The sequence below is a fragment of the Montipora capricornis genome, chromosome 9 (genome assembly GCF_036669925.1).
Source record: "Montipora capricornis isolate CH-2021 chromosome 9, ASM3666992v2, whole genome shotgun sequence".
NCBI classification, from domain to species: Eukaryota; Metazoa; Cnidaria; class Anthozoa; order Scleractinia; family Acroporidae; genus Montipora; species Montipora capricornis.
This window is the reverse complement of record NC_090891.1, coordinates 12,758,683-12,783,682: the sequence shown is the minus strand read 5'-3', so window position 1 is coordinate 12,783,682 and position 25,000 is coordinate 12,758,683. Positions and strand designations below refer to the sequence as shown.

Sequence of the window (25,000 nt, the reverse complement as noted above, 5' to 3'; positions counted from 1 at the left end):
GCGATGGTTCCGGTTGTAGCATACGGGGTTCTTATCGAGCGGATAATCTACTATCCCTGGGGTATGAACATTTGTGACTACAATAAAAAAAAAAAAAAAACTCAACTGGACTTTTACGGTGGTATGCATGATATGCTAATTTGAAATTAGCATTTTATCAAACATTTTATTAAACATTTGATTACCTTGTGAAGATGTTTTTGAACGAACAAACCGCCATTTTAGTGTAAATAATTTCAAGAATTTAAGTATTTTAAGTAAAGAACGAGCATTTGTAGGTGACACAAAATTATTTTGTAAGTGGCTTTCTCTTGTCAAATTAAAAGTATTGTTGTTTATTTCAAAACTGCAGTTATTTTACCTTTCTTTGAAAAGTTCATCAATCTTCGGCTTTGGAAAAACCTGCACTTGTACGGGCTATGCACTGCCACAAGACCTCATCATCACTCCAACTTTGTGAGTTCACAAATTTCTTTTGTTTTGGGCATGGGTTATCTGTTGAAAATTTTCTCTACCACGCGGGTAATCGCCCGGAAATTACGGTTCTTGTTTCCTTTTGTATTCAACAGCGAATGTCCAGCTTCGCCTGAACCAAGCGGCGGTTTTTAGGATAACGGGTGGGCTTTATCGCTTTGTCATCGGGAATGGGTATTGGATCTTACCATGACGGCAACAGCAAGCGAGGAATTGCTAGAGAAGTTCGTGTTAGCCACTTGTTTGTGAATATTATCAAGCGGTACAATGAAGCTAATACGTTGCTTAGAGCCCCAAAAGTCTGTCGTGGCCCGCAGAAAGTTGCACTTTACACTTCTGACTACATAGAAGCCTAGCATTTATACCAGTGAGATCCGGCAAAGACTGCTTCTTGATGGAGTCCTTGATCCAACTGATCTCCCAAGCAGTTCACAAATAAAAAAACTGTCCCGAAATGAGCATGTGATGACGAGAAAGAAAATATCAGTTATTCCGCCTGAATCTACCACGACTGAAGTAACAGACAGAATAAATGATTATTTGAATGAAATTTCAACCTTTCACCCAACTCAACTGCACTTTTTCGACGAAACTGGGGTGATCAAAACTTCAGGAAATAGAATTTATGGCAGTGCACTTGTAGGCGTACCCGCATTGGAAGTGCAACGCTACGTATCAAATGCGAATTACACACTTAACTTAATGCACTCGATAACCGGGGTTGACTTTTTAAAAAATTTAAGACGGCCCGTCCAATGGCATGGAGCTTCTGAACTTTTTTGATGAAGCTTTGCAGTTAGAGCGGGAAGGTGGAAGCGCGGTTCTTGAATGTGGGGATTGTGTTATTATGGATAATTGGGGTTTTCACCATGCTCGATTTGTGGAACCTGTTTTGCTGGGCATGCTTGGGGATTTTGGGCTTGGACTAATTATTTATCAGCCTCCTTATTTCCCAGATTTCAACACATCAACTGCTAGCTGAGCATGAAACGAAAAGTGTTATTGCTGATGGTATACAATGTACTTGAGATTACCCCACAACAATCCTGGTCATTTTTTCATCATGTTGGATTTGTTTTTTAATACTGTAGCACAATTGATACCCATGTCAGCACGTAATAGACAAGCAATTTGTTATAAATTATTTGACCTCCTGTTTCGTGAGATGTTACACAATTAAGAAAGATAAGAGCAATAGCAACAATGGCAACGAACATGTTGGAATTCAATTGGTATGCAAAAAGGTGATAACTTTTCTTTTGTCTGTACTTACTTCTGATTGGCTTAAACAGCAAAAGTTAACAAAACTTCATAAAAGCAGTATTATATTGATCCTTACTTTCCAACCATCTTCCATCTTTCATCTGGTCTCAGTTTAAATGAATTCCACAGAAAGCGTATGTGGGGAACATGTAAAATTGTAAACATTTCTTGGCTTTTGTTTTCAACTCTTGTGATTGGTCAAAATCTTTTAACACAAAAAAACATCCTTTCAAAGTGGGCTGTAAAGCCTTAACGGCTTTCCTGTAGGTTTATGCATTCTCTGTGTAAAAATGATATCATTCCTATGTGGGGAAAGCCCCGTTGCCGCATAACAAAGGAAATTGCTATCCACCTTACACGGATCATTACTTAAAGTACAAGCCAGTTTTTCAGTGTATCATATTGTGCTTATTTCGGTGATCTTTGCATAGACATAAGACAAACACCAGTCTTCAGAGTTGGTGATTGGCTCATGAGAATCAGCACTTCGAAAGCACAGGTTGAAAGTTGTAAAGATGTACACAGAACATGGCTATAAAGAACTAGAGATGGGTTCTCCGTATTTCAGTTTATCATGTGCTTATTTCAGTGATTTTTGCATAGACATGAGACAAACACCAGTCTTCAGAGTTGGTGATTGGCTCATGGGAATCAGCACTTCGAAAGCACAGGTTGAAAGTTGTAGAGATGTACACAGAACATGGCTATAAAGAACTAGAGCTGGGTTCTCCGCTTATAGGTTTGTTTCTTGCTCCTGTGCGTTCGCATATCACCTATACAGGTAAGTATAAATACAAATTTACTTTGAATGTAATCAGAATGCTTCCACACGCCGAACTGTCTGACAATGTGTCAGTTTCCCTAAGTGTATGAAATCAGAACCAGAATACAAAAGCCTTATTTTATTTCATTGAATTATTCTACCATGATCAGTTTTACCTCTGAAAAACTGGTGTACTATACATTCATAACTTTTCAGACCAAGAAAGAGAACATCAACTACACCAGTGTTTGCTCTTTCCAAATGTAATTATGCATGACCATTGCCTGTAGAAAGTAAATGAACAAAACGTAATTGTAAATAAAACTCAACGGTATCAATAGAATATCCAGATTCATCAACTCACAGTTGCAGTCAAAGCTGTGCGGTAGAGTGCATTGAGTTACTATTAAGTGGGATCATGTATTTTACATGTACTTTGTAAAAGGACAACTCATAACTCAACAAAAACCGTCTGATACACCTGAAATACTACAACAAATAATCCGTATGTCACCGCTGTGGTGGAGAACTCGCACAAGTCTTTGCGCTCTAGCTGATATCTTTGTGAGGCATCAGTGCTTTCAGCTGAGAATTTTGGAACTATTCTAAAATTTGCGGCAGTCGCCAATCCTCTACACCTCATTCAGGAACTCGTTGTTCAGTGCCCTTTGAAGGGCAAGTAAATCACGATCCAACTGAAGACGTTTCCCACTTGCATATTTGATATTCTGACTTTTAAGGCACCTGATTGGTAGTTTACAGCAACCAGAAGCCTAAAAACAAATCAAACAAATCAAAAACCTGTCAAAAAGAACTGTAACTTAGTTTTGAAATCCAAAGAAAAAAAAGAATTGTTTTTTTGGTCGTTGTAGCACAAGTTTTTGTTAAAAAAAATGACGATGTCACAAACATTGCGAACGACTGTAATGAATCGCAAAATTGAGAATATCTCTGAAAATATTGGATGGGTGTTATTCAAACTTGGCAGCAGTAATCTACATCAAGTAAGGCACAAAGTGATACCCTCTCTGCTTCTGCCATGGCAACCATTTTTGCTGCAGGGTCTATTTAATGCAGGATTTATTTTGTTGTTTCTTGTCATAATAAGACATATTCACTCTTGGTAAGCTTATACAGAGATGTAAAGAATTATGGGCAGCGCATGTGTTGCAAGTCTGACCATATGTCTCATGTATCATTTCAAAAAAGATAATTATTTGATTCATTGTAGTAAGGGACTGGAAACAAGAGTGCTGCCATGGCAACATGTTAATGGGTGTCACTTTGTGCCTTATCTGATATACATTACTGGTGCCAAGTTTGAATATCATCACTCCGATGTTTTTGGAGATATTCTCAATTTAGTGATAATTCATTACAGTCATTTGCAATGTTTCTGACATCATCAATTTTTTAACAAAAACTTGAATAAAAATAGAATAGTAACCACGATAATACATCTTGAAGTAAAAACTTTCTCTGGTTAAAAAAGGTTAAAAACATAAGTTTCAGCTATCAGTATAGCCTTTAACGCATGTGGATGGAAATATATACCAAGTGGAGTGCAAAGAAATTTTTAAAAATAGAATACAAAAAATGTGTGAAAAAAGCTCAGAGATAAAATGTAGATGAGGTCTAATTACTACTTTTTTCATTCGTTAAAGGCTATAGACTGATAGCCGAAAGCTTATGTTTTTAACCTTTTTTAACCAGAGAACGTTTTTTTACTTCAAAAAACTTGAATATCATTCTCTGGAACAAAAGAAGGAATTCTAAAATAGAAAATTTAAACACCATTCTTCATCATTGTTAAAGGTCTTTAAAATGTGCGAAATATAATTGTTACATCATAGGGCTTGAGGCACTTTTAAGGACCCTATTAGTTCCTACTGTATCCTGTAAAAAGATCAATTGTAATTCTTGGGGTAAACCTTAAGTAAATAAACCCTTAAAAGATTAGCTTGGCTGTTGCTGTTAGTAAACTGGATCTCCTCGTGGGACAGAAATTGGTACTCTTCAAATTGGGAAAACTACAAACCTCCAAGCAGTTTGGCTAATTTTATTTTATTCACACCTGGGATGCTGTATTGTGTGATACGTGTACTTTAAACTAGGGCTTAGGCAATAGCAATTTGATTATGAAGAATGCATTCGTAACAGGGGTGACTAATCATTGCCCTACTGAACTAATCATCAGCTGGTGCTAACTTTGCTTAACCTTGAATGTGCCAATTAGGTCATGTTATGTCAGAGATGAAAAAAACATTCAATATCCCAGAGGACACTGAAACACGTGTGTGGAACAAATACATGAGCAACTCATGTGAACTACTCAATAACATGGAACACACTGTTCAAGAGGCAGGTCTCTATCAAGGACAGGTACATGTACAGGAAACAATCATGAGACCTCTCACGGGGAAACGTACACTAACGCTTTTCCGTTGAACGGCTTAAAGCATTAGAAAAGCATTGGCAAAGCGTTAGATACCTGTTGGGTCCCTGTTGGAAGTGTTGGAAAAAGCGTTGGAATTGTTGGAAAACCTGTTGGAGGTATTGAGAAAAGCCCTTGAAAAAATATGTGCCGAGCCGTTGAAAAAAAAAAAATGGGGGAAAAACCCGTTGGGAAAGTTCATGCAAGCCGTTCTAGGTGTTGAGAGTAAACAATCATTTATACGTTCGTCATAGGAAAACATCAAGGTATGTAGTGTAATTCCCTTGAAAATGACATACTATCCAGATTTTTTTCAAACTTGGCACAATTGATATTCATACACAGGACATTTAAAAAATGCAAATACGAGAGAAGCGTTCGAAACTAGATCAACCGGAAAAATTGTTGTCATGTAGCAAAAGCTATTGAGTATTACTGAAACCTTGAACTTATTTGTTGTTCTGGGCTATAACCTTTAAGTAAAGGGATTTCAAATTGCTCAATCTTGCAAAGAAAGATGGCTACAGTCAGCACCTTGCACTTGGTGCATATGCAGTTTCACATCATTTATAGCTAAATACTACAACTTCTACTATCCAACTTTTTTCTCCTTAAAAGATGTTTTCCGTTTTCCTGATTTTGAGTAAAGAAAACCATTAAAAATGGGGGGGGGGGGGGGGGGTCACCTTCCTCGTTTCTTCGCAACACTATGATAATGCATGGCAAAGGGATAATTTAATCTTCAAAATGATCATTTTCTGCGAAAGGACTGGGGCTAGTTCCAAAACAACACCTTCTCAACCAAGAAGAGTTACGTATCAGATGGCCGGGGTGAAACTAGTTGCAATGTTATGCACAGTACGATATGCGTGGTGCAAAACAAAGGAATCACCTTAAGCAAGTAACTGTTTGTCTTTGCAATTGTAGCTACAATTTAATACTGTCAAAGTCACTTTTTGTTGATCAATAGAGTTATGTTCGAAAAGACAAATAATCATAACGTGACATATCATTTTCCAGCGGTGCCATCGATCTGTTACCCTGCGAGCAGTTGGTTTCTCCTACGAAGAGAAAAACCACTGAGAGCAACCGTTTGACTTAATATAGTTTCCATCGAGCTTGTGTGAAGTACGTCTCACCCCACGTGATGTATTTGACATCACTTTGTCTTGTTCCGCGGAAAATCTCTACACACCAGTCTCGCCCAAACGCAGTCCATACGTAGGTAAACGAACGCGCAAGCGCCGAAACAAGTTTACTCACAGGCAGCCCAAGCTCGTTATAAGATTTATAACCCTTGTATGGGAAAATTAACTATGAGCTTACAAATGCTAAAATAAGCTGTAAATAAACACTTGGCCAATAAAAGTGCAGAATGTAATACGATCGCCATCAAGCTATAACGGCCATAGCCACACATCTATCTAAAAGCATGGAAGGATTATAGAAAGCCGAACATTATTTGGAATTTATCCGCCAAAAATTGCTGTGTGGTCCCGGAGTGGAGTTGATGTGATAGGAAACTTATCTGGCCTTAAGGCTGTGGTATTTTTGTGGCGATTCGGACCGTTGCTTTGTGGTGCAAAAGCAATTTGTGGGACAAGCTCACCGTGAGTCACCAGCCTTTCTTCTCTTAATGAGGGGAAATGACAACTAACGACGTCATAAAAATTCGAAAGCCACAAACCAGTCTAAAACAGACACAAGTTTGCCCTGTGATTGCACAGAAAAGACGAGGACAACTGTACATAGAGGTAAGTTAAGTTTTATATATATATATAATTCTACATTTACAGCGTATTTTAGCATTAATAAGCTCAAAGTTAATTTTCCCATACAAAGGCTACAAATTAATCGTATACTGAGCTTGGGCTGCCCGTGGTCAAATTTAATTTATTCCTCCTTGGCGCTGGACAGCGGCTCACTCAAAGAATCTAACGGTTGCTTGCAGTGGTTTCTCTCTCAGGAAACGTTAACGTTGGAAAAACCACTGCTCACAGGGAATCTATCTGTTCGCAGCGATGAAACACCACGTTTATTCGCTGCTTCACAGAGATGAATTAGCGGATTTCTTTGCTCCTTCTATGCCAAATCATAAATTAAAATAATTATTATGTTAACTGAAACGAAGTCATCAATATCTTCTGCTCTTAGTCAAATTCACAGTAACCGAAGTGCAAACTGTAAAATTTTATATTAGTATTCAGAAATTTGCACGCGCTTCAAGTGTGCAGAACAAAAGCTCAAAACTTAAGGTAGACTAAAAAAGCGTTGTTTACAAACCACTGCATAGAAATCTGCCTAATCCTCACTATACTACATTTTTGTATTTGTTTGTTTAAAACGTTAGAGCAAAATGTGGGTCATTTGTGGGTTCCATTGCTTCATAGCTCAGTTGGTTAGAGTGTTGCACCGCTATCGCGAGGTCACGGGTTCAAACCCCGTTGAAGTCCTGAAAATTTTGCAAAAATTGCGTTCATAACTGTTAGGATCATAGCTTCACTTGATTTCATATCCGCAGTTCATATACTGTATGATCCATTTCATATATCATTTCATCGTGGATTCATTCCTCACAGGAACATTGGAACCCACAAATGACCAGCTCCTAACGTCAGTGGCTTCATAGCTCAGTTGGTTAGAGTGTCGCACCGATATCGCGAGGTCACAGGTTCAAACCCCGTTGAAGTCCTGAATTTTGCAGGCTTCTTTACGCAATTGCAAAAGTTTCGTTCATAACTGTGAGGATCATACCTTCACTTCAGGTGCGGATTCAGGATTTTGAAATGGGGGGTGAATTTTTGTAATAATGTAATAGAACCAAAGCCTGGTTGAGGTGTTTGAGGTCTGTGCAAGAAGGGGGGCTCAGAAAAAGGGGGATGAAAATTCACCCATTTCACCTTCCCTGGATCCGCGCCTGCACTTGATTTCATATCCCCAGTTCATATATGATCCATTTCAAAATATTATATCATTTCATAGTTAGCAAAACAGAAGAGTAAGCAAGCGATGTCACATTATCCTCACCTCAAAATTTGTATCATAAAGTGATGCGTCGTGACATAAGTTGAGCATTGACTCTTGTCGCTGCCGAAGATGCTGTTACACGTAACTTTGTGAGGTTTCATGCTACCATAGAACACAAGTGTTTAAAAGGAAAAATTTGATGTTATCTTATTAAGCGCTTTCGAAAATAAATATATCTTCACTGGACACCAAAAAAGACCAAGCAATGAATTTGTTTTGTAACATTTCTCCGCGTACATGAAGCGCATACCATATGTAAATTATTTCGCTTGCGATATTCCTTTTAACGGACGACGCATGGATACATTTCCTAATCTAAGAGAACACTGTCAGTGACAGAATTCGTTAGTATTTGTAGTCTGAGTACCTTTCACGTAACTTTTATCAAGGTGACATCATTGAAAAACTCACAAGATGTGATTGGCGACTAAAGGAAAGAAATCCTATTTTCCAGGAAACGATTATAATAAAAAAATAAAGTGAGCGCTGATTTGAACCTTGGTACAAAACATTGTCGAGATCGCAGGGGAGACTCGTCCTTTGTTTGATATTAATTTTGGTTGTGAAAAATCTTGAATGTTGCATTCTCAGGAGTTGAAAGCATCTGGAAATCTGTTGGTTCGATAGGCTTTGTATTCCTCGTTGAAAGGACTAAAAAGCTGTTGGAAATTGAGAACACGTTGTGTATTTTTTGACTTTGTTGGATTGTGGTGAAAAAAGTGTTGGTGGGAGCATTGAAAGTGTTGGAAAAGCCGTTGGTGACCAATTGGTAAAGCGTTGGTAAAATGTTGGAAAAGCGTTGGAAAAGTGTTGGAATTTACCTGTTCAACGGAAAAGCGGTAGTGTATGTTTACCCGTGAGAGGTCACAATTATGTTTATTTAGATGGAAGGAAAGGAAGTAAAAGAGGTTATCCCTATAAAACATACATAAACCCTAACAGAAGTGATAAAATAAATGGAGATAAATCTAATATATCTATTCTCTGTTTCGTAGTTCTCATTAAAAAGGTATCATAATGCGAGATATTGCAGAATTAAATAAATGGTGCTTAAATTTTTCATGTTGGGTCCTGGGACCCTCACATCTTGCCAAATTGGAATTTTTGTTGTGTTCCAAATATTTTCAGCACCATCCTAAAGGAAAAGTTTTTAAAAAGACTAGTGTTGAATAATGTACATGTAATTAATTCAGTGATAGCGGTAACACAGAAATCGTGTATTTTTGTGGAAAAAATGTTCATAAAATGCATTTTCAAGATCTTAATGCGTCCTGGGGGACACATGATGCTTGCTCAAAGAACTAAACTCCAACTGCGTGCCGAAAAGGTCAGAAGAGTGGCTATTGGATTTACAGAATCGGAGACTGGAAACCACTACAACATCCAGGAAGCTTGCATGCCTGTCCTCCATTTTGATTCTCGTTCCATTGAATTGGGGCAGGTGTGACCGCACAAAAGCAAATGACACATTTTTGGAGTATGGCATCAAATCATGGAAAGGGGGAAAGACATGGCCAGCTTTAAATTTGGACAAAATTAATGGTTAACAGAGTTTCATTGGCTGCAAATGAGAGGTGACAAAGGAGACTTGTCAATGATTTGCAAGGATTTGTTCAAAGGCCAGAAAGAAAAACGCTTTCACTACTGGATGCAAAAATTTCCAAAGAGCAGCTTAATTGCAGGAAACAATACAGCCTTAATAAGGTGTCAGTGACATAAAAGCTCTGCCCATCTGGAAACCGATGTCAGGTACCGTAGTTATTCGGTTATAAGGGCCACGGTTTTTTCAAGAAAAATCTTTTTTTGGGTGGCAAGTTAGTGCTAAAATTGGGGTGCATCGCTAATACTACGAAGGAAACCTACATCGGACTTTGTGACACTGCTTTTAAATTAAGATACAGAAACCATACATGTTCATTTCGTAATGAGCGGTACAAACATGCTACCGAGCTTAGTAAGTACATATGGAGCTTAAAAGATCGGAACATTGCATATGACATTAAATGGCGGAAAGTGAAACAAGCTAGGTCTTATTGTAATGTAACTAAGAGATGCAACTTGTGTCTGTGGGAGAAAATTTTCATATTACGTAGGCCAGAAATGTCAACTCTCAACAGGAGAAATGAGCTTGTATCGCATTGTAGACATGCTAGGAAATTTCTCTTGAAAAATTAATGTTTTCACTTAGTTAATGATGAAGATCCAATGTGACACGTCAAGTAACAAACTTAGCATCTATTGTGTATTGTCCTGTATTTTCAAATATCTTTGATTCTAACCGTTTTTTCTGGCAGTTGCCTGAAGATTGCTCTGTATGGAGCATGAAACTCAGAGTAGCGATTAAATGACCAAATAACCTCACTCTTGCATTACCAATTATATATATATATATATATATATATATATATATATATGAGAAGAAGAAAGATGTAGCCATGCTTCGATAGATAATGTAATAAGGAAATAACTTCTTATTTATATCGGCGAAACAAGTAGAACTATCGGATCCAGAATAAAAGAGCATATCAGAATGGTGAAACAGACGGTTTATTCACATTTTATCAACCATAACAAACCATCTATGCAAGATATCTCTTGGGGAATCCTCCACAGGAACATCCACGACATCCGCACGCGTAAAATCATTGAAGCGCTAGAAATCCGCAAGCATGAGAACCTCATGAATGGTTGCAATGGACGAGCTCTAAATCTAGATTAACACCATCAAATTAATGAGCCTTGAAATTCCACCATTGTACTAAGTTTTTTTTACATAAAGCAATCTTGTACTCTTAATCTTCATTCACTGACGAAGCTCTAAACGGCGAAACGTTTGAAGTATAAAACCGATTAGAAACACATATGCCTCAAGAAGTTATTTCCTTATTACATATATACATATATATATATATATATATATATATATACATATATATATATAATTGTGTAAGTTTTGAGCGGGGAAATAACAACAACTAACTGCCTCATTTACCTTTGGATCACCAACCTATTCCCTTCGGAAGGCGATTCACAGTGATTTCTGACAAGTATTAATTAGTAGTGTAGGATGGGAACAGAAATCGATACAACAGAGGAAATGAGTGAAAATGTGTTCAGCCGGGAATCGAACCCGGGTCTCCTGGTTACTGGTCAGATGCCTTACCACTAGGCCACTGAACCAACTCCGCCATTCAGCCGAATTGGAAGGACCTTTATATGGCAAGCTCTGAGGAGAATCGCACATTTTCTGCAGTGAGGATCGCGTCACTATGCTCAAGTTGATCAGCAATTCACAGTAAATTTCCCCCTATATATGAAATAATTGTGTAAGTTTTGAGCGGGGAAATAACAACAACTAACTGCCTCATTTACCTTTGGATCACCAACCTATTCCCTTCGGAAGGCGATTCACAGTGATTTCTGACAAGTATTAATTAGTAGTGTAGGATGGGAATTAGTAGGATGGGAATTAGTAGTATAGGGGGAAATTTACTGTGAATCGCTGATCAACTTGAGCATAGTGACGCGATCCTCACTGCAGAAAATGTGCGATTCTCCTCAGAGCTTGCCATATAAAGGTCCTTCCAATTCGGCTGAATGGCGGAGTTGGTTCAGTGGTCTAGTGGTAAGGCATCTGACCGGTAACCAGGAGACCCGGGTTCGATTCCCGGCTGAACACATTTTCACTCATTTCCTCTGTTGTATCGATTTCTGTTCCCATCCTACACTACTAATTATATATATATATATATAGAAAGGTGAGGCTAATGAAACCAACACATGATTCACTGTTACTCCGAGTTTCGTGCTTACGCACTCATCAGACAGTCTGATGAGTGTCTGATGAGTGCGTTAGCACGAAACTCGGAGTAACAGTGAATCATGTGTTGGTTTCATTAGCCTCACCTTTCTACGATTTAGCTCTACACTTATGTGTATTGAGCACTATTTAACAGTGTTGGCAGCCTTATTATTATTATTATATATATATATATATATATATATATATATATATATATATATATTATGTATAATACTGAATGGTCTCTCTTTTCTTAGAATTTTTTTTTCCTTATTTGTACAACTTTTCCTGTAAATAATTTACCTTTTTACAGTGCAACGCACCTAACCGTGGCTACCCAACAAACTTTCACATTTGACATCCTACGTGTAAATACGTCAACTCAACAACCCATGCAGCGGTGTTCAACTTACAACCGTATGTACTTTGCAAGGAGCAGTGACTGTCAATGAAATTCGCACACCCTGATTGGGGGATAATTTGTAAAAAACTTTGTTAGGTGGCCATGGTAAGGTGCGCCGCACTGTAATATATACCTACATTAATTTATTTGATTGTAAATAATACGCAATTCAGCCTCTTGGCTGGGATCAATCCATCCATCCATCCATCCATCCATCTATCTATCAAGTATGTCCTGCTAAACTGGCAATGGCAATGACCATTTCGCCAGAGTCTGTCTGGAAGACTGTAAGTTTACAGTACCAGATTCCAGGTCCCAAGGCTCCGACAATAGATACAGTAGGAAGGCATACACAAAAGAGCACAAATAGCCAGCGACATGACTCAAGACTAAGTGGGCAATGGCATACATAACTCATGTGCAAATACATCTACCCAATCACAAGATCTTCACTACACCGACATGTACGTCACACGGGAGCAGCCATATGATATCCTATGATCATAGATCATTAGCCTCTCGAAGCCATACTGAAGAAACCATTGAACAAAGCCCCAACTCGTCTGAAAAGGATGCTGATGAAACAACGATATCGGTTTAACTTAATATACAAGATAGGACCCACACTCTCTCTTGGCCAGCCCCTCCGCAGCCAATATCAGCAAGAGGAACACACTTCAACGTCTTCTGCATGGAGGTGGAGACCGAGCAGAAACCCAGGGCTGGAGGAGAGCACCGAGAACCACTAACATGAACAGAGATGTCACACTGACAACACTATGCAAAGTCATTGTCCATGGATGGTCCAAAGACAAAGCAGTCATCTCTGAATCCCTGTGTTCCTACTGGAACTATAAAGATGAACTGTCAGTGCGGAATGACATAATATACAAAGGTATGCAAGTCGTGGTTCCTCAGTCTATGCACAAAGAAATGGTTAAGAAAATCTATGTCAACCATTTTGGTGCCGAATCAAATATACGTATGGCCCTTGAAGTACTGTTTTGGCCAGAGATGAGAAAGTCCATACAGGACATGTGTGATGCTTTTGGCACCTGTGTCCACTACGGTACCACCGCACCAGAAGAGCCAATGAGATCGGATTATTTACGCCACACTTCAGTAGCTGCATCATCGTTATTAATTAGCTTCAAGTACTTTTACCCACAGTTTTATCTTTTTCATTTGTGACCCTTCACGCAAAAGGGGGCTTATGGATTTCACTGAAAACCGTGAATTTTTTTTCACGGTCACGGTGTGTAAATTTCAATTTTCACTCTTGGCGTGAAACTAATCATGCCATGAAATTGGGAGTGAAAATGATATTCACTGTGTGAAATTGATCAGATTGTTCAGAAATCATTCACACCATGATAATAATCTACTGGCACTCGGGACAAAAAGAATGCCTGATCGCAGGGTACGAGAAATCTGTGAAAGCTGATCAACGCCAAGAAGAAGAAGAATTTTCATTCCTGAATATTCACGCCTGGAAAATGTCACATTGTAAAGAAATTTCTGATGACCACATAATTGTTACAAAGCTTAGGAAAAAGTAAATTCTACCCCCTGAAAGCGACAAAAGAATTGAAAAATCGGTAATTTTTTGCTGGTGACTTTTTCATACATTTACACTGGTTTGTTTACATGACTGAAATAGATCAAGCGCAATACTAATCTTTTTGGGACGGATTGTTTTTTCCATGGAAATGTTTACCGAAATTGTCGGAGTATTGATGTTTGTAATTATCGGTGACTTACCGCTTTAGTGCATTTGTCTTGCCGTGCCGCGCAAATTTTCAAACGAATTGTTTGAGGCTAACTTACCAGAAGCGTATACATTTTAGAAGTAAACAACAATTAAATTTAAAAAAAAATTGAAATTGCTAAAATGCTGAGCCAAAAGACACCAAAAGTAAATAATACATGTACTACACTACTCATTTTGTCGCAATTTCACCATAACCTAATCTTTTCCAATAGAGCGTGCGAGTTTTTGTGCAAGCGGCTGCAAGCAAATAAAAACTATTCGCAAAAAGAATGATTTTTTGGGTTTACGCCAACATAGCCAGACTCCGTGGTGCCAAACGTGTCTGTTTCTTATGAGTTATGTCTGGGAGGGAATAATTTTTTACTGATCTTATAAACTGGTTATCTAATTTTTACTACAGACAGCGTGTGACGTCTGTTATGGTTTTACTGAGCTCATTCTTTTGAATTTCTGGTAAAGATCCAACTACCACGGAGATTCTGTTTGCAAATACTCAACGTTTAAACTCCATTCCGGCAAACTGAAGTTGCATGCTTTTTAGCAGAGAAACGAAAATTAATAAGAAATGCTGATCTTATTGTGCATCGATTTGGAAGGTCAACTGTTCAAAGTTTTAGTATCTACAATTTTTTTCTTCTGTTATTTTGTTTTCTTTTGTTTTCCCGAAACTACAATAAACAGAAAAGTAAACAAAAGAATGGACCCAATCCCGAGTTGGCGATTCACTGATAGATAGCCGATTCCTAAAGACTTTCAATAATGCTTGCAGTAAAACCCTTGCAGGCGGCGTGACATAATGATGGCATGATGTTCAGTGTAACAGATTGATGTTTACGCAAGAAGTTCACTTTGTTTCATGGCGTGAAATATTTCTCAGACATTACGATCTGTTTTCACGGCGTGAAACATTTTTACGGTGACTGTCACCTTTTTCACGGCGTGAAAGGGAAATTTCACTCACATTCCAATAATTTTTTACAATTTCACGACCAGGACTGTGAAATTTGGATAAGGCCCCTTTTTGCGTGAAGGGTCACATTTTATTTAAATGATTTTACTCTAACATTCAACTGTACTGGATTATGAAGTTGTTTTACAGCAGTTCTGCTCTTTGGAGCCTGGAGCAAACTACATGGAGGGCTTTAAGAGCAGCAGGAATTGCTAAGAGCGCAACTCAACGTGGCACTCGAGCAGGATGTAACTTAAAAAAGAAGATCAAGACCATAATGGGATATGGAAAGTATATATGACTATTCTGGAAATTTTAATAATGACTATTTCAAACCTAAAGATCACCTTCCTCAGATGAACAATATGCAAATTTCTGCAAATCCACTCAACCAAAACATACAAAACAATGCATCATTACCATCTCATTCATGGACTTGCTATGGTCAAATGAATACCAACAAAAACATATTAGCAGTGAATTTTAATGACGTATATCAAGTGCAAGAGGCTAATTATTATGACATCAATCGATTTCTGCTTATTGAATGCCAGATCAATCAATAATTAAGCCCTTGTTGTTAAAGATTATAATTATAGTGGATAGTGATCTGGATATCTTAGCTGTTACTGAGATGTGGCTTTAAGCCAGCCATAGTGAAACCGAAGTTAAAGAAGGATTCTCTTACCCCAAGTGAATTCTCCCATTTTAGACTCATTTCGAACTTGAAGGCCATATCCAAGATAATTGAGAAGGCTGTGCTTGTCAACTGAATGATTATCTAATTGAAAATGACCTCAGTGAAACGTTCCAGTCTGCTTATAAATGCTTCCATAGCACAGAAACGGCACTCTCGAAAGTACAAGATTATATCCTTCAAGCCATTGACAATCAGAAATGTGTTTTGCTCCTGTTATTACACCTATCGGCTGCATTCGACACAGCAGACCATCAGCTGCTCATAGAGAGACTCTCAAATCAGTTTCGTTTGAAAGGTCAAGTCCTTGCATGGCTAAAATTGTATCTGAAACACCAAACACAAGTAATAATGAATGAAGGGGGTAGTTTCTAAAGAAACTGTGGGGCTGCGCCGGTGGAGAAGTAGTATACAAAAATTTTGGTTATATCAACAGAGTTGATAATGTATATTGGCCACCATACACCGCCATTGCAGCAAACCATGGATCTATGGGGAAGTCACAAAGAAAGACAATGAAAGGTCCTATACTATTCTTACCCCTTATGGCACCACAATCCAAAGGAACTGAGTCCAACTGAAACCTGGCGCACCATCCCCACCTTTTATCCAACCCCAGACAGCGGTCAAGCAAGCCACAATGGATACGTAAGTTTACCTTCTCCTGCGGCAAATCCATCAAAACAAGCACAAGTCAATCTGCAGGGCAAACAGCATACCTGTGAGCAACCAAACACAACAGCAGAAGCAATACCAGAAACCTCCTTGATAGAACCAGAAGCCATGGTAGGTTCCTCCTGGCCGTTGAGGCAGGCAAGATCTGGGAGAATAATCAAACCTCACGAACATTGACATGAACATTGACTGTGAACATTCTGTAGGGTTTTGTTGGCATGTAGATTTTTGTTGAAGCCTTGTTAGCTCCCTTAAGGGTACCCACCGATTTTTGTTTTTCTTTTCTTCTTGTTTTCTTTTTTTTTTCAAAGGGGGGAGATGTCGGTCAGCAGTTTCCCATATGATTGTTGAGAGCATATTGTTGTAGTCTGCCAACTTGGATCGCACAGCGAATAAAGTATAGTTCTGTTGCTAGTACTGGCCTCTAGACTAGGATGTTTGAAGCATCAAGACATGACCGTTAAAATCAAAAGTGTGGTTGTATTTTTAAAATTATTTGTAACACTTGTGCTATCAAGACCATTTGGAAAAATTGTTCACAACCTCATATATACATGTAAGCTAATAAAAATGCTTGAACTATTCAAGTCAGTCCCACTATCCCCTTGTCTACATGTACATGTATTTCTAGATCTCTGTCCTTTACTTCTGCAGCTCCCAGTCTCATAGATCTGGACCTCCTAAGACATAACGCACTGTGCAGAATCACGAAGGATACTTTGGCTCTTATCCGGGAAATACATAGTTGTGGTGCAGTTGCCTTGAATGGTGTCGCTGGCATTCTTCAGTCATACCCCCTGTGGTGGTGATGACCAGGGGTGTGAACCTGCCTTGCTTGATTTTGATTATTCGGGATGTGCATTTTCTGTTCTTTTCAGTTTTCATGAAGTCGGTGGATCTGTTTTGGGGTATTTATGTGAGTCCACATTCAGTTGGCACACTCTTGTATGAAAAAAGGTGGAACATTGCTTTTCCAAAAACCCATGGCAGTGTACGTCAAGACGCCCATCTGGTGCTTTGTTAGCTCCTTTGTAGAGTTCTTCACCATTGATAGGTTGCAAGGCGGGCTCAACTTCCAGGTGTTTGATGGACATAAGACTATGTTAAATTTAGTAAAAAGCAAAGTTCAATGTACATGTACATGTGATAACAGTCCATTGGTCCTTTGATTTGAATACATTGCAGTTTTTTTTTTTGTTTCAATGGTTTTGAGTTCCAATAATTATTGACTACCGGTACACAAGGACATTAATTTTTTTTGAAGGGCATAAATTTGATTAAAAAGTGTAAGGTTCAAAATCAAATGATTATTACTGGTATGTAGCCGTGGAAACTAAAACAAATTAATATCAACCCTGAAGTACATGTAACTACAGTAACTGTAACGGTTATACCAAGTTATAGGGGAAAGGGAACATTCTTTGTGATGTGTTACAGTGTACATGTAATTTCCTTTTCAATTTTAATTCAAGAAAGAATAACTCAGATTAAGGTCGGCATGGTTAATTGCCGAAGCCAGAGGCTTATACATGTATGTAAAGATCATACAGAAAAAACGACTATACAAACAAATATACAATTAAGGTTATATGTGCATAATTAAACCTAAAGCTAACTATTATACTGTTAACTTTGATTTGTAGGTTCTTGTAATTGAAGAAAAAAGTGAAGATGGTACTTGGCCACGTCAGCAACGGCAAAGGTAAGAAAGCCAGCCTTATAATTATGTACTTCGTGTTATTTGTGTCACAGACTGTGCATCATTACACTGTATGACTGTTTGCATAATTAATTTTGATGTGTAGCACAATCACCATATCCAATTGGGGGTGAATCATTTCCTGATTTATTCAGTTTAATGTGTTCAATAAAGCTATATTTTTGCTGAATGCTAAGGTTGTCCTTGTTGATTGGCATACAGGGTGTAAGAAGGGTAAGCGACTTTCTTTTCTTGAGAACACCTTTAATGGAAAAGTATGTAAATGAATATTACATAAGCCTACAAGAGAGTACTGGTCATTGCTTTTGTAAGTTTGTTGGCTCTTAAAATAGCCATTGTTCATGTAAGAGTAAGCTTTAATATTACAGCGTTTACAATTGTCGCCCTTAAAAGCGTTTAACCGTCTTCATTAACAGATCCTGTAAGCCGCGGTGTATGGTCGCTTTTCTCCAACAGGAACAGGCATGGGAACTGGCCTTTGAAAGATTAATAGCTAAGGGAGACTATCTTCACAGTCTCACTACGTGTCCTCCAAAAGGGATAGAGTGGGGAAGATATATTTCTAAAATTACAAAATGTCCTCCTTGTCCTATTATATTTCAAAGGCAAAGTTACACTCATTAGATAATAGCACAATTAAAAAAGCTTTGATCTTATCTGTACAAGAGTGTATTAGATAGAAAGATGTATTATTACTGAACGAAACAGAAATCAAACTATGTTCCATTTGATCTTGACTTCCCAGCAATGAACTTTATCTTTAAAAGCAGATTCTCCTGCAATTTCTTTTGCTTCTCAGATTTCAAGCTGTTTTGGGCTTGACAAGAAACACAGCTCAAAGGGGCTTTGTCATGGAAAAAAGTGTAATTTCATGACACCCAAAATGCCCGAAAAGTAGAATGAAACATTGCAATAACCACTTGGTGTTGAACAACATAAAAGAAATACAACAAAAGGAAATAATTATAAGCACGAAGGACACAAATGGACAAGATTGAAAGGGATTGCATTTGGGTAATCTTGCAGGAAAAAGTCGGCCTGACGTTTTTCAAGTTTATGGTAAATCGCCTGGATAAAGGTCGTTTTTGCTCAGAATCATCTTGTCTGTGATGTAACGATAATTTTATTAGTAATGGAATTCCATGTTACCATTTTCAAGTTTTAAAGTCGTGATTAACTTAAGATACCCCCTAAACACTCTAAGATAACGTGACATAGCTATGTTAAAACCCTAAGACACTATAAGTTCCAAGTGTCTTTTGACGGAGATACATTGGGAAATCTTGAGAAAGAGAGTCGGTGAAATCCTTTTCCTTCAGTAACTAGTCGACCAGTTTTCATTTTAGTAGGATTCATTTCCGTATTACTAGTTATTAAAAGGAGGCAGGATCAGCAGGCGTTACAAGTCTACGTACCAACTCCTTTTAGAGTATTTTGATTAGTGTTCAGTGCATTTTCAGTTTGGGAGACGTGCTGTGGCTAGTGGCAAGTGTTGTAGGGCAAAAATGTATGGAAAAAGTGTGTTGAATGAAGAAATTCCTGTCAACAAATACAAGAAAAAGATCGTTCACTTGACGAAGTTGGTAGAAACATTGTTCACTTTGTTAGAGTGCTAAAATTGTGGGTAAGACTTTGAAGTATTTTCCGTTTCAAAGTTAATAGTGAGTTTACATTCGATGAACAGTGGATGATGAAGAAGACTTCACAAGACTCGACTTTGGATTTCTTTTGATTTCTTTCAAAGAGCATTTTTTTCCAAAATTTGAGCTGCTAAGTTCAGGGTGCAGCTTATCTGCGGGTTTTGCTATAAAAAGCTTGTAACCATCTTCTGAGGGCTAATAAACATCTATGTGAGTACTTATTTTCATGCAAGGACTGTTCAGATTGCAAAATCTCAGCGGAAAAATCACTTCCTCGTTTTTAACGGCGCGGCCATGGGCCGAGCGTAGTTCTTACTCTGCACGTTGTTTATTTTGTTTTGTTTTGTCGGAGAGCTGAACCAAACTTCCACTCGGCCATATAGTCAGTGGGCCTTCCAATCACGCAACTTATGATGTTTATTCACCAAAAGCCATGAAAACGTTAATGTGCTTAAAATTTTATGAATATTCCACTCTTTATTTAGAACAAAATATATTTCCTTTTTGTGTTAATGAAGCGCTTGATTTGAAGCGAGTATTGAATACATACATTACCGCTCAGATATACGTTAACCCAAAAACGTGCATAATACGCGTATAAATTTACGCGTATGTGCGTATAAGTATACGCGTATGTGCGTATAAATATACGCGTATGTGCGTATAAGCATACGCTTATGTGTGTATGAGTATACGCATATGTGCGTATAAAAATGCGTATATAAGCACAAACGCATATACGCGTTTGTTCATTAGTATGTATGAGCTGGCTTATTGTCTTTCTATTGTTAGCGGGTTATTGTTCTAAACAATAGCTTGACAGCATTTAAAACTACACGACCACGAACTCATGAAGACTTCTCCCGATACGCTGTTGCAAGTGTACGCGAGTTAGATAGAAAGCATGTGCTTATCGATATAAACGGGTTATCCTTTTCAAACGGAACTTTCATGAGCAGACGAGATGTTCTTCATCACTTACCAACACTACATCCATCACACCTGCTTTGGAATGTGTTCAAAATAAATTTAATACCGGTGCGTCGTATTTCAGCAGAATCAACAACGAAACCCGTTTGTGAACAGCGTTCTGAATACGAACCCACACAGGATGTTTCTTTTATGGCTTGCACCATCGATAAACAAGTTTTTTCTCAGAAACTTTCCCATTCATTATACATACACGTAAAAGAAGTTCTACCAGGGCATTTTAATCGTCTTGCATGACCTGTCACGACTACGTGTTGTTCCGACTCATGACTGACGCGTATGCAAATTTTGATGAATTTGACTCGCCTCTAGTTTAGTTAAAAGTTTCAAAAATCGATGGTCACGATAACTAAATCTCAACACAGCAATGCCGCCTATGTCAACAATTTCTTCGCCAACTTTGTAGCCTGCGAATACAGCTGCCTCTCATCGCTGTCGTCTGATTTGCCGTTTCGCGCGAAACTCGACTGTTTACTCAAAGATTGTGAACATGCGAAACCACGTGTTAATCACTCGACTAACTTTTTATTTAAGCTTGTAAAGATTCGCTTTGCAGTTGAAACCTTGAAATAATTATTTGGTTAAAAAAAAAAAAATTACTGTTTGAATAAACGATCTGTGTCAAGTAGAACCGGAGATATAATTTTTTCGACAAGGTCTTCGGAACACTTTAGACAAACACCTCGCAAGCGACTTGCTGACGCGGCTGCCGAAACACAGAACTTTTCATTGGAGTAAAAAATAACTAAGCGTGAGCAGCGCGCAATAGAAACTTTGATAAACAATTATTTGGTTAAATAAAAAGCATTTTACTGTTTGAATGAACGATCTGTGTCAAATATAACCTTACCAGAGATATAATTTTTTCGACAAGGTCTTCGGAATACTTTATACAAACATCTCGCAAGCGACTTGCCGATGCGACTGCCGAAACACAGGACTTTTCCTTGAAGCGGCGCACCATTGAAACTTTGATAAACAATTTTTTCGTCAAGCAGCATTTTACCGTTTGAATAAATGATCTGGGTCAGATATAACCGGAGATATAATTTTTTCGACGAGATCGATCTTAAGCTAAGAACGCTAAATTCAGACAATAAACATTTCGATGCGACGTGCGTGTTTATAACATGATCTCCATTGGCTTTATTAGACTCTCAATGAAACACAAAGAAAATTTTTTGTAGTGAATAACAAAGACACATCAGACGCGCATGTTTATGCGTATATAGGAGTATAAATATACGCGTATGTGCGTATAACTATGCGTGCATGTGCGTATAACCATACGCGTATGTGCGTATAACCATACGCGTATGTGCGTATAACTATACGCATATGTGCGTATATGCGTATAAAACGCGTCTGTGCAGTTAACGTATATCCAAGCGGTACTGTAAAAAGGCTTTGCGTCATCCATGGAAAGTGTTGACGTTGCAATTTTCATTGGTAGGGAAATAACCACCGTACTAAAGATGGCATTGGATAATGTAATTCTTGAATTATGTCACTTGTGTGACTACTTTGCTAGCCCTTTACTTGTGTAAAAGACCAATGAAATTTAATCGTGACTTTTAAGAAAGAAAGCTGTAAGTTGTTAAAAGTGTTATTATCGTGTCGTTCATACCATACATACATGTATTCCGAAGAAAGTTCCAGATTAATTAAGACCATTACGTTATCGGGTATTTTACAAGGGCTGCGACTGATGGTGCAATCGGAGATTTCACCTCAGCTGTAAGTAATGATGCAATAACTTCGTGTGCAGTCGTTGTTGTCAGTTGTTGTGCTACAGATTGATCAAGTGATTTTGTGTCTATAGTCATCAGTGAATCAACAAGGACTGCTTTGGAATGTGCACTATGTTGCAAGTATAGTGGTAAGAAAAGAGACAAATTTTCAAAGCGCGGTTATAAGATCTAAACGATCTTCTTGTTTAATTTTGATGACGTCACATGAAAAACAAGAATTAGTTACACTTGAAAGCACAAGGGAAATCGATATTTTCGGATAGGTGACAAGTTCCTGAGGTGGTGCAGATGTAACTTACTGTGACAAAATCGCAAATCAAGTTGATTATGGAGAACTGTTTTGCTCGGTAGCATAACTCACGTCAGTCGTCATTTTCATCCAAATCATAGATCATCATGCCATCAAGAAAGCAAAATAATCATACCAACTTCTATTTCGCCAAAAATAACAAAACGGCGCCCGATAAAAAGGTACCTAAGCCTTTTCACACAAGGGAAGATATAAATACCATTATTCGATTTCTGAAGCAAAACATTGTTTATCCTTGTTTATCACAATTTTAATTGCAAAACCAGACCACAAAATTTTCCTGTTGTTCTGGATGGTGTAGCAACATAATTTCGTATAAGTACAGAGTTCATGATGTGACTTCATTATTTCACGTTCTTCAATTTCATTCTGTAAACTTTTTCACTGAGCATAGTGAAAAGGATTGGAGCAAGATTGAACATCCCGTGTAATATTAAATTCACGAGCTGTGACCGTAAAATTTATTTCACGGTTCACCATGAAATCCATAATCCCCCTTTTTGTGTGAAAGGTTACTAATAGTCTTAATGACCTCCCACTTGAAAAAATTAAATGACACACTGCAGTTTGATACCAGCCAACTCAGTTCCTTCTGTTTTTGTGTAACACGTACCACAGGTAACCCAGGTTACACTCGTGGAGCGTCTAGTTAAGTTAGAAAAATCAAGTTGCAAAGTAAAGATGTACACTAATACTAAAATTCAAATGCCGTTAATTTTTACCCCAATACAAAAGAAATTAGAGTACTACTGATCTATTATTAAGGAAAATTCTGGCAATAAAAACGTTTTGTTTAAGATGGTTCAAAAGCTGCTTCACAAGTCAACTATCAATGTAATGTAATGAGTTGCACTAATGTTAATGAGAGGATGTGCATGAGCACTGTGTGTGTGTGTATATGTGACGATCTAGCGAACACATGTAAGTTTCACAACTTGAGAAAATATTAATAAAGACAAATAACACGGAGTATCAGTTCTGGAAATCCACAGCCATTACATGGTGTCAGAATTGGACAAGCAAATAAGAAGGACGTAATGGCTTTAAGTGGGAAGGCGAAAACCTTTGCAAAGAATGGAGATGGTTCAAACAACATGTCAACTTGACGTTAAGTGGCCTCTCAAGTCCAGGTCAGAAGCAGAAAAGTGCAGTTATTTACTCATTTGCGTAGGTCAGAAAGGCCGCTCCATCCACAATACATAGTCCAACATACCCGCAGAGGTATGCTGAACACTTACTTTGAGGGATTCAAACAACATGTGAACCCACGATAAAATGTAGTATTTGGAAGATATAAGTTCCATAAGAGAATTCAAAGTGCCGGCGAGTCCGTTAAGCAATTCGTGACTGAGTTACAAACTCTTGCAAAGGACTTCGAATTCAAAGAAATCAAGGAAACGATCCATGCAGAATTGTAATCAGTGTTTATGCTGAGAACATAAGAGAGAAACTATTTGACGAAGGTTCATCTGCCACTCTACAGAAAGCAATTGGCATTACAAGGTCATATGAATCATCTCTAAAAGAGCTATCCAAACAGAAAATTGGGGGTAACCATGAATTTTTCAGAGATAATTAAGCTTCAATTTGGAAAAGAATGCCATACGTACATTGCTTTGTATTGTAAAGCAAAAATTAATATTGTTGATTAATTATGTTTGAAAAATGCGTGGTTACCCCCAATTTTCTTTTTGGATTTCAATAACACTTGTTAAGATCTACTTTTCCTGCATATTCATAAACCGGGAAAAATACTTTTGAATTAGTAGGCCCCGTCCTTAAACCTATGGTGAACAAATTTAAAGAAGAAGCTGTGCATCTGATTAGAAAATCAAAGCAGCAATACAGCAATAAACATCACCCTTAGCACACCAAAATTCCCAGACATACGTCTGAACTGCGAGCACCAGACACAAAATCGACCACAAAGCAAAGAAAGTAACGCTATCCACCAGCAAATGCAGTGTAACAATAATATTGCGGTCACTCTCAGAAGATTCAAGGAAGTTGCCCGGCAAGAGGGAAAAAATGCAACTAGGTGTATAATAGTAAAAAAAGGTCACTTCGCCACGTATGTCATGCGAAGAAAACATTGCTCAATACAATCCTTAACATGAGCGCACCACAATCAAGGCAAGCAAGCTTTGAACAAGTGTCATTCGAGGCGATTTATCCCTAAACCAAGAAAATTCCACAGATAAACAAGAGGTCTATGCAAGGCAATGTACTGCCTCTACAGATCTATTGCCAAATGTTCCCCTCAAACATCAACGGACAAGGACTACCGAAACTTGGAGCACTGCTGATGCCATCCTCGCAGCATATGGTGGT

The 25,000-nt window shown here is 38.0% G+C and overlaps 1 protein-coding gene across 7 annotated transcripts in view; it reads left to right on the top strand.

The window, feature by feature from the left end:
* The window catches only part of LOC138017033 (ubiquitin carboxyl-terminal hydrolase 15-like), a 167,775-nt gene that overhangs the window by 20,253 nt on the left and 122,522 nt on the right, over window positions 1–25,000 (top strand). For 4 of the 7 annotated variants that reach the window (XM_068864243.1, XM_068864241.1, XM_068864242.1 and 1 more), the window contains exons 4-5: window positions 4,737–4,882; window positions 17,902–17,960. In XM_068864243.1, coding sequence (XP_068720344.1) covers window positions 4,737–4,882; window positions 17,902–17,960 — 205 coding nt within the window. Of the gene's footprint in view, window positions 1–4,736; window positions 4,883–5,738; window positions 5,836–17,901; window positions 17,961–25,000 lie in introns of those variants that run through there. The other 3 variants (XM_068864246.1, XM_068864245.1, XM_068864244.1) reach the window with 2 other exon arrangements.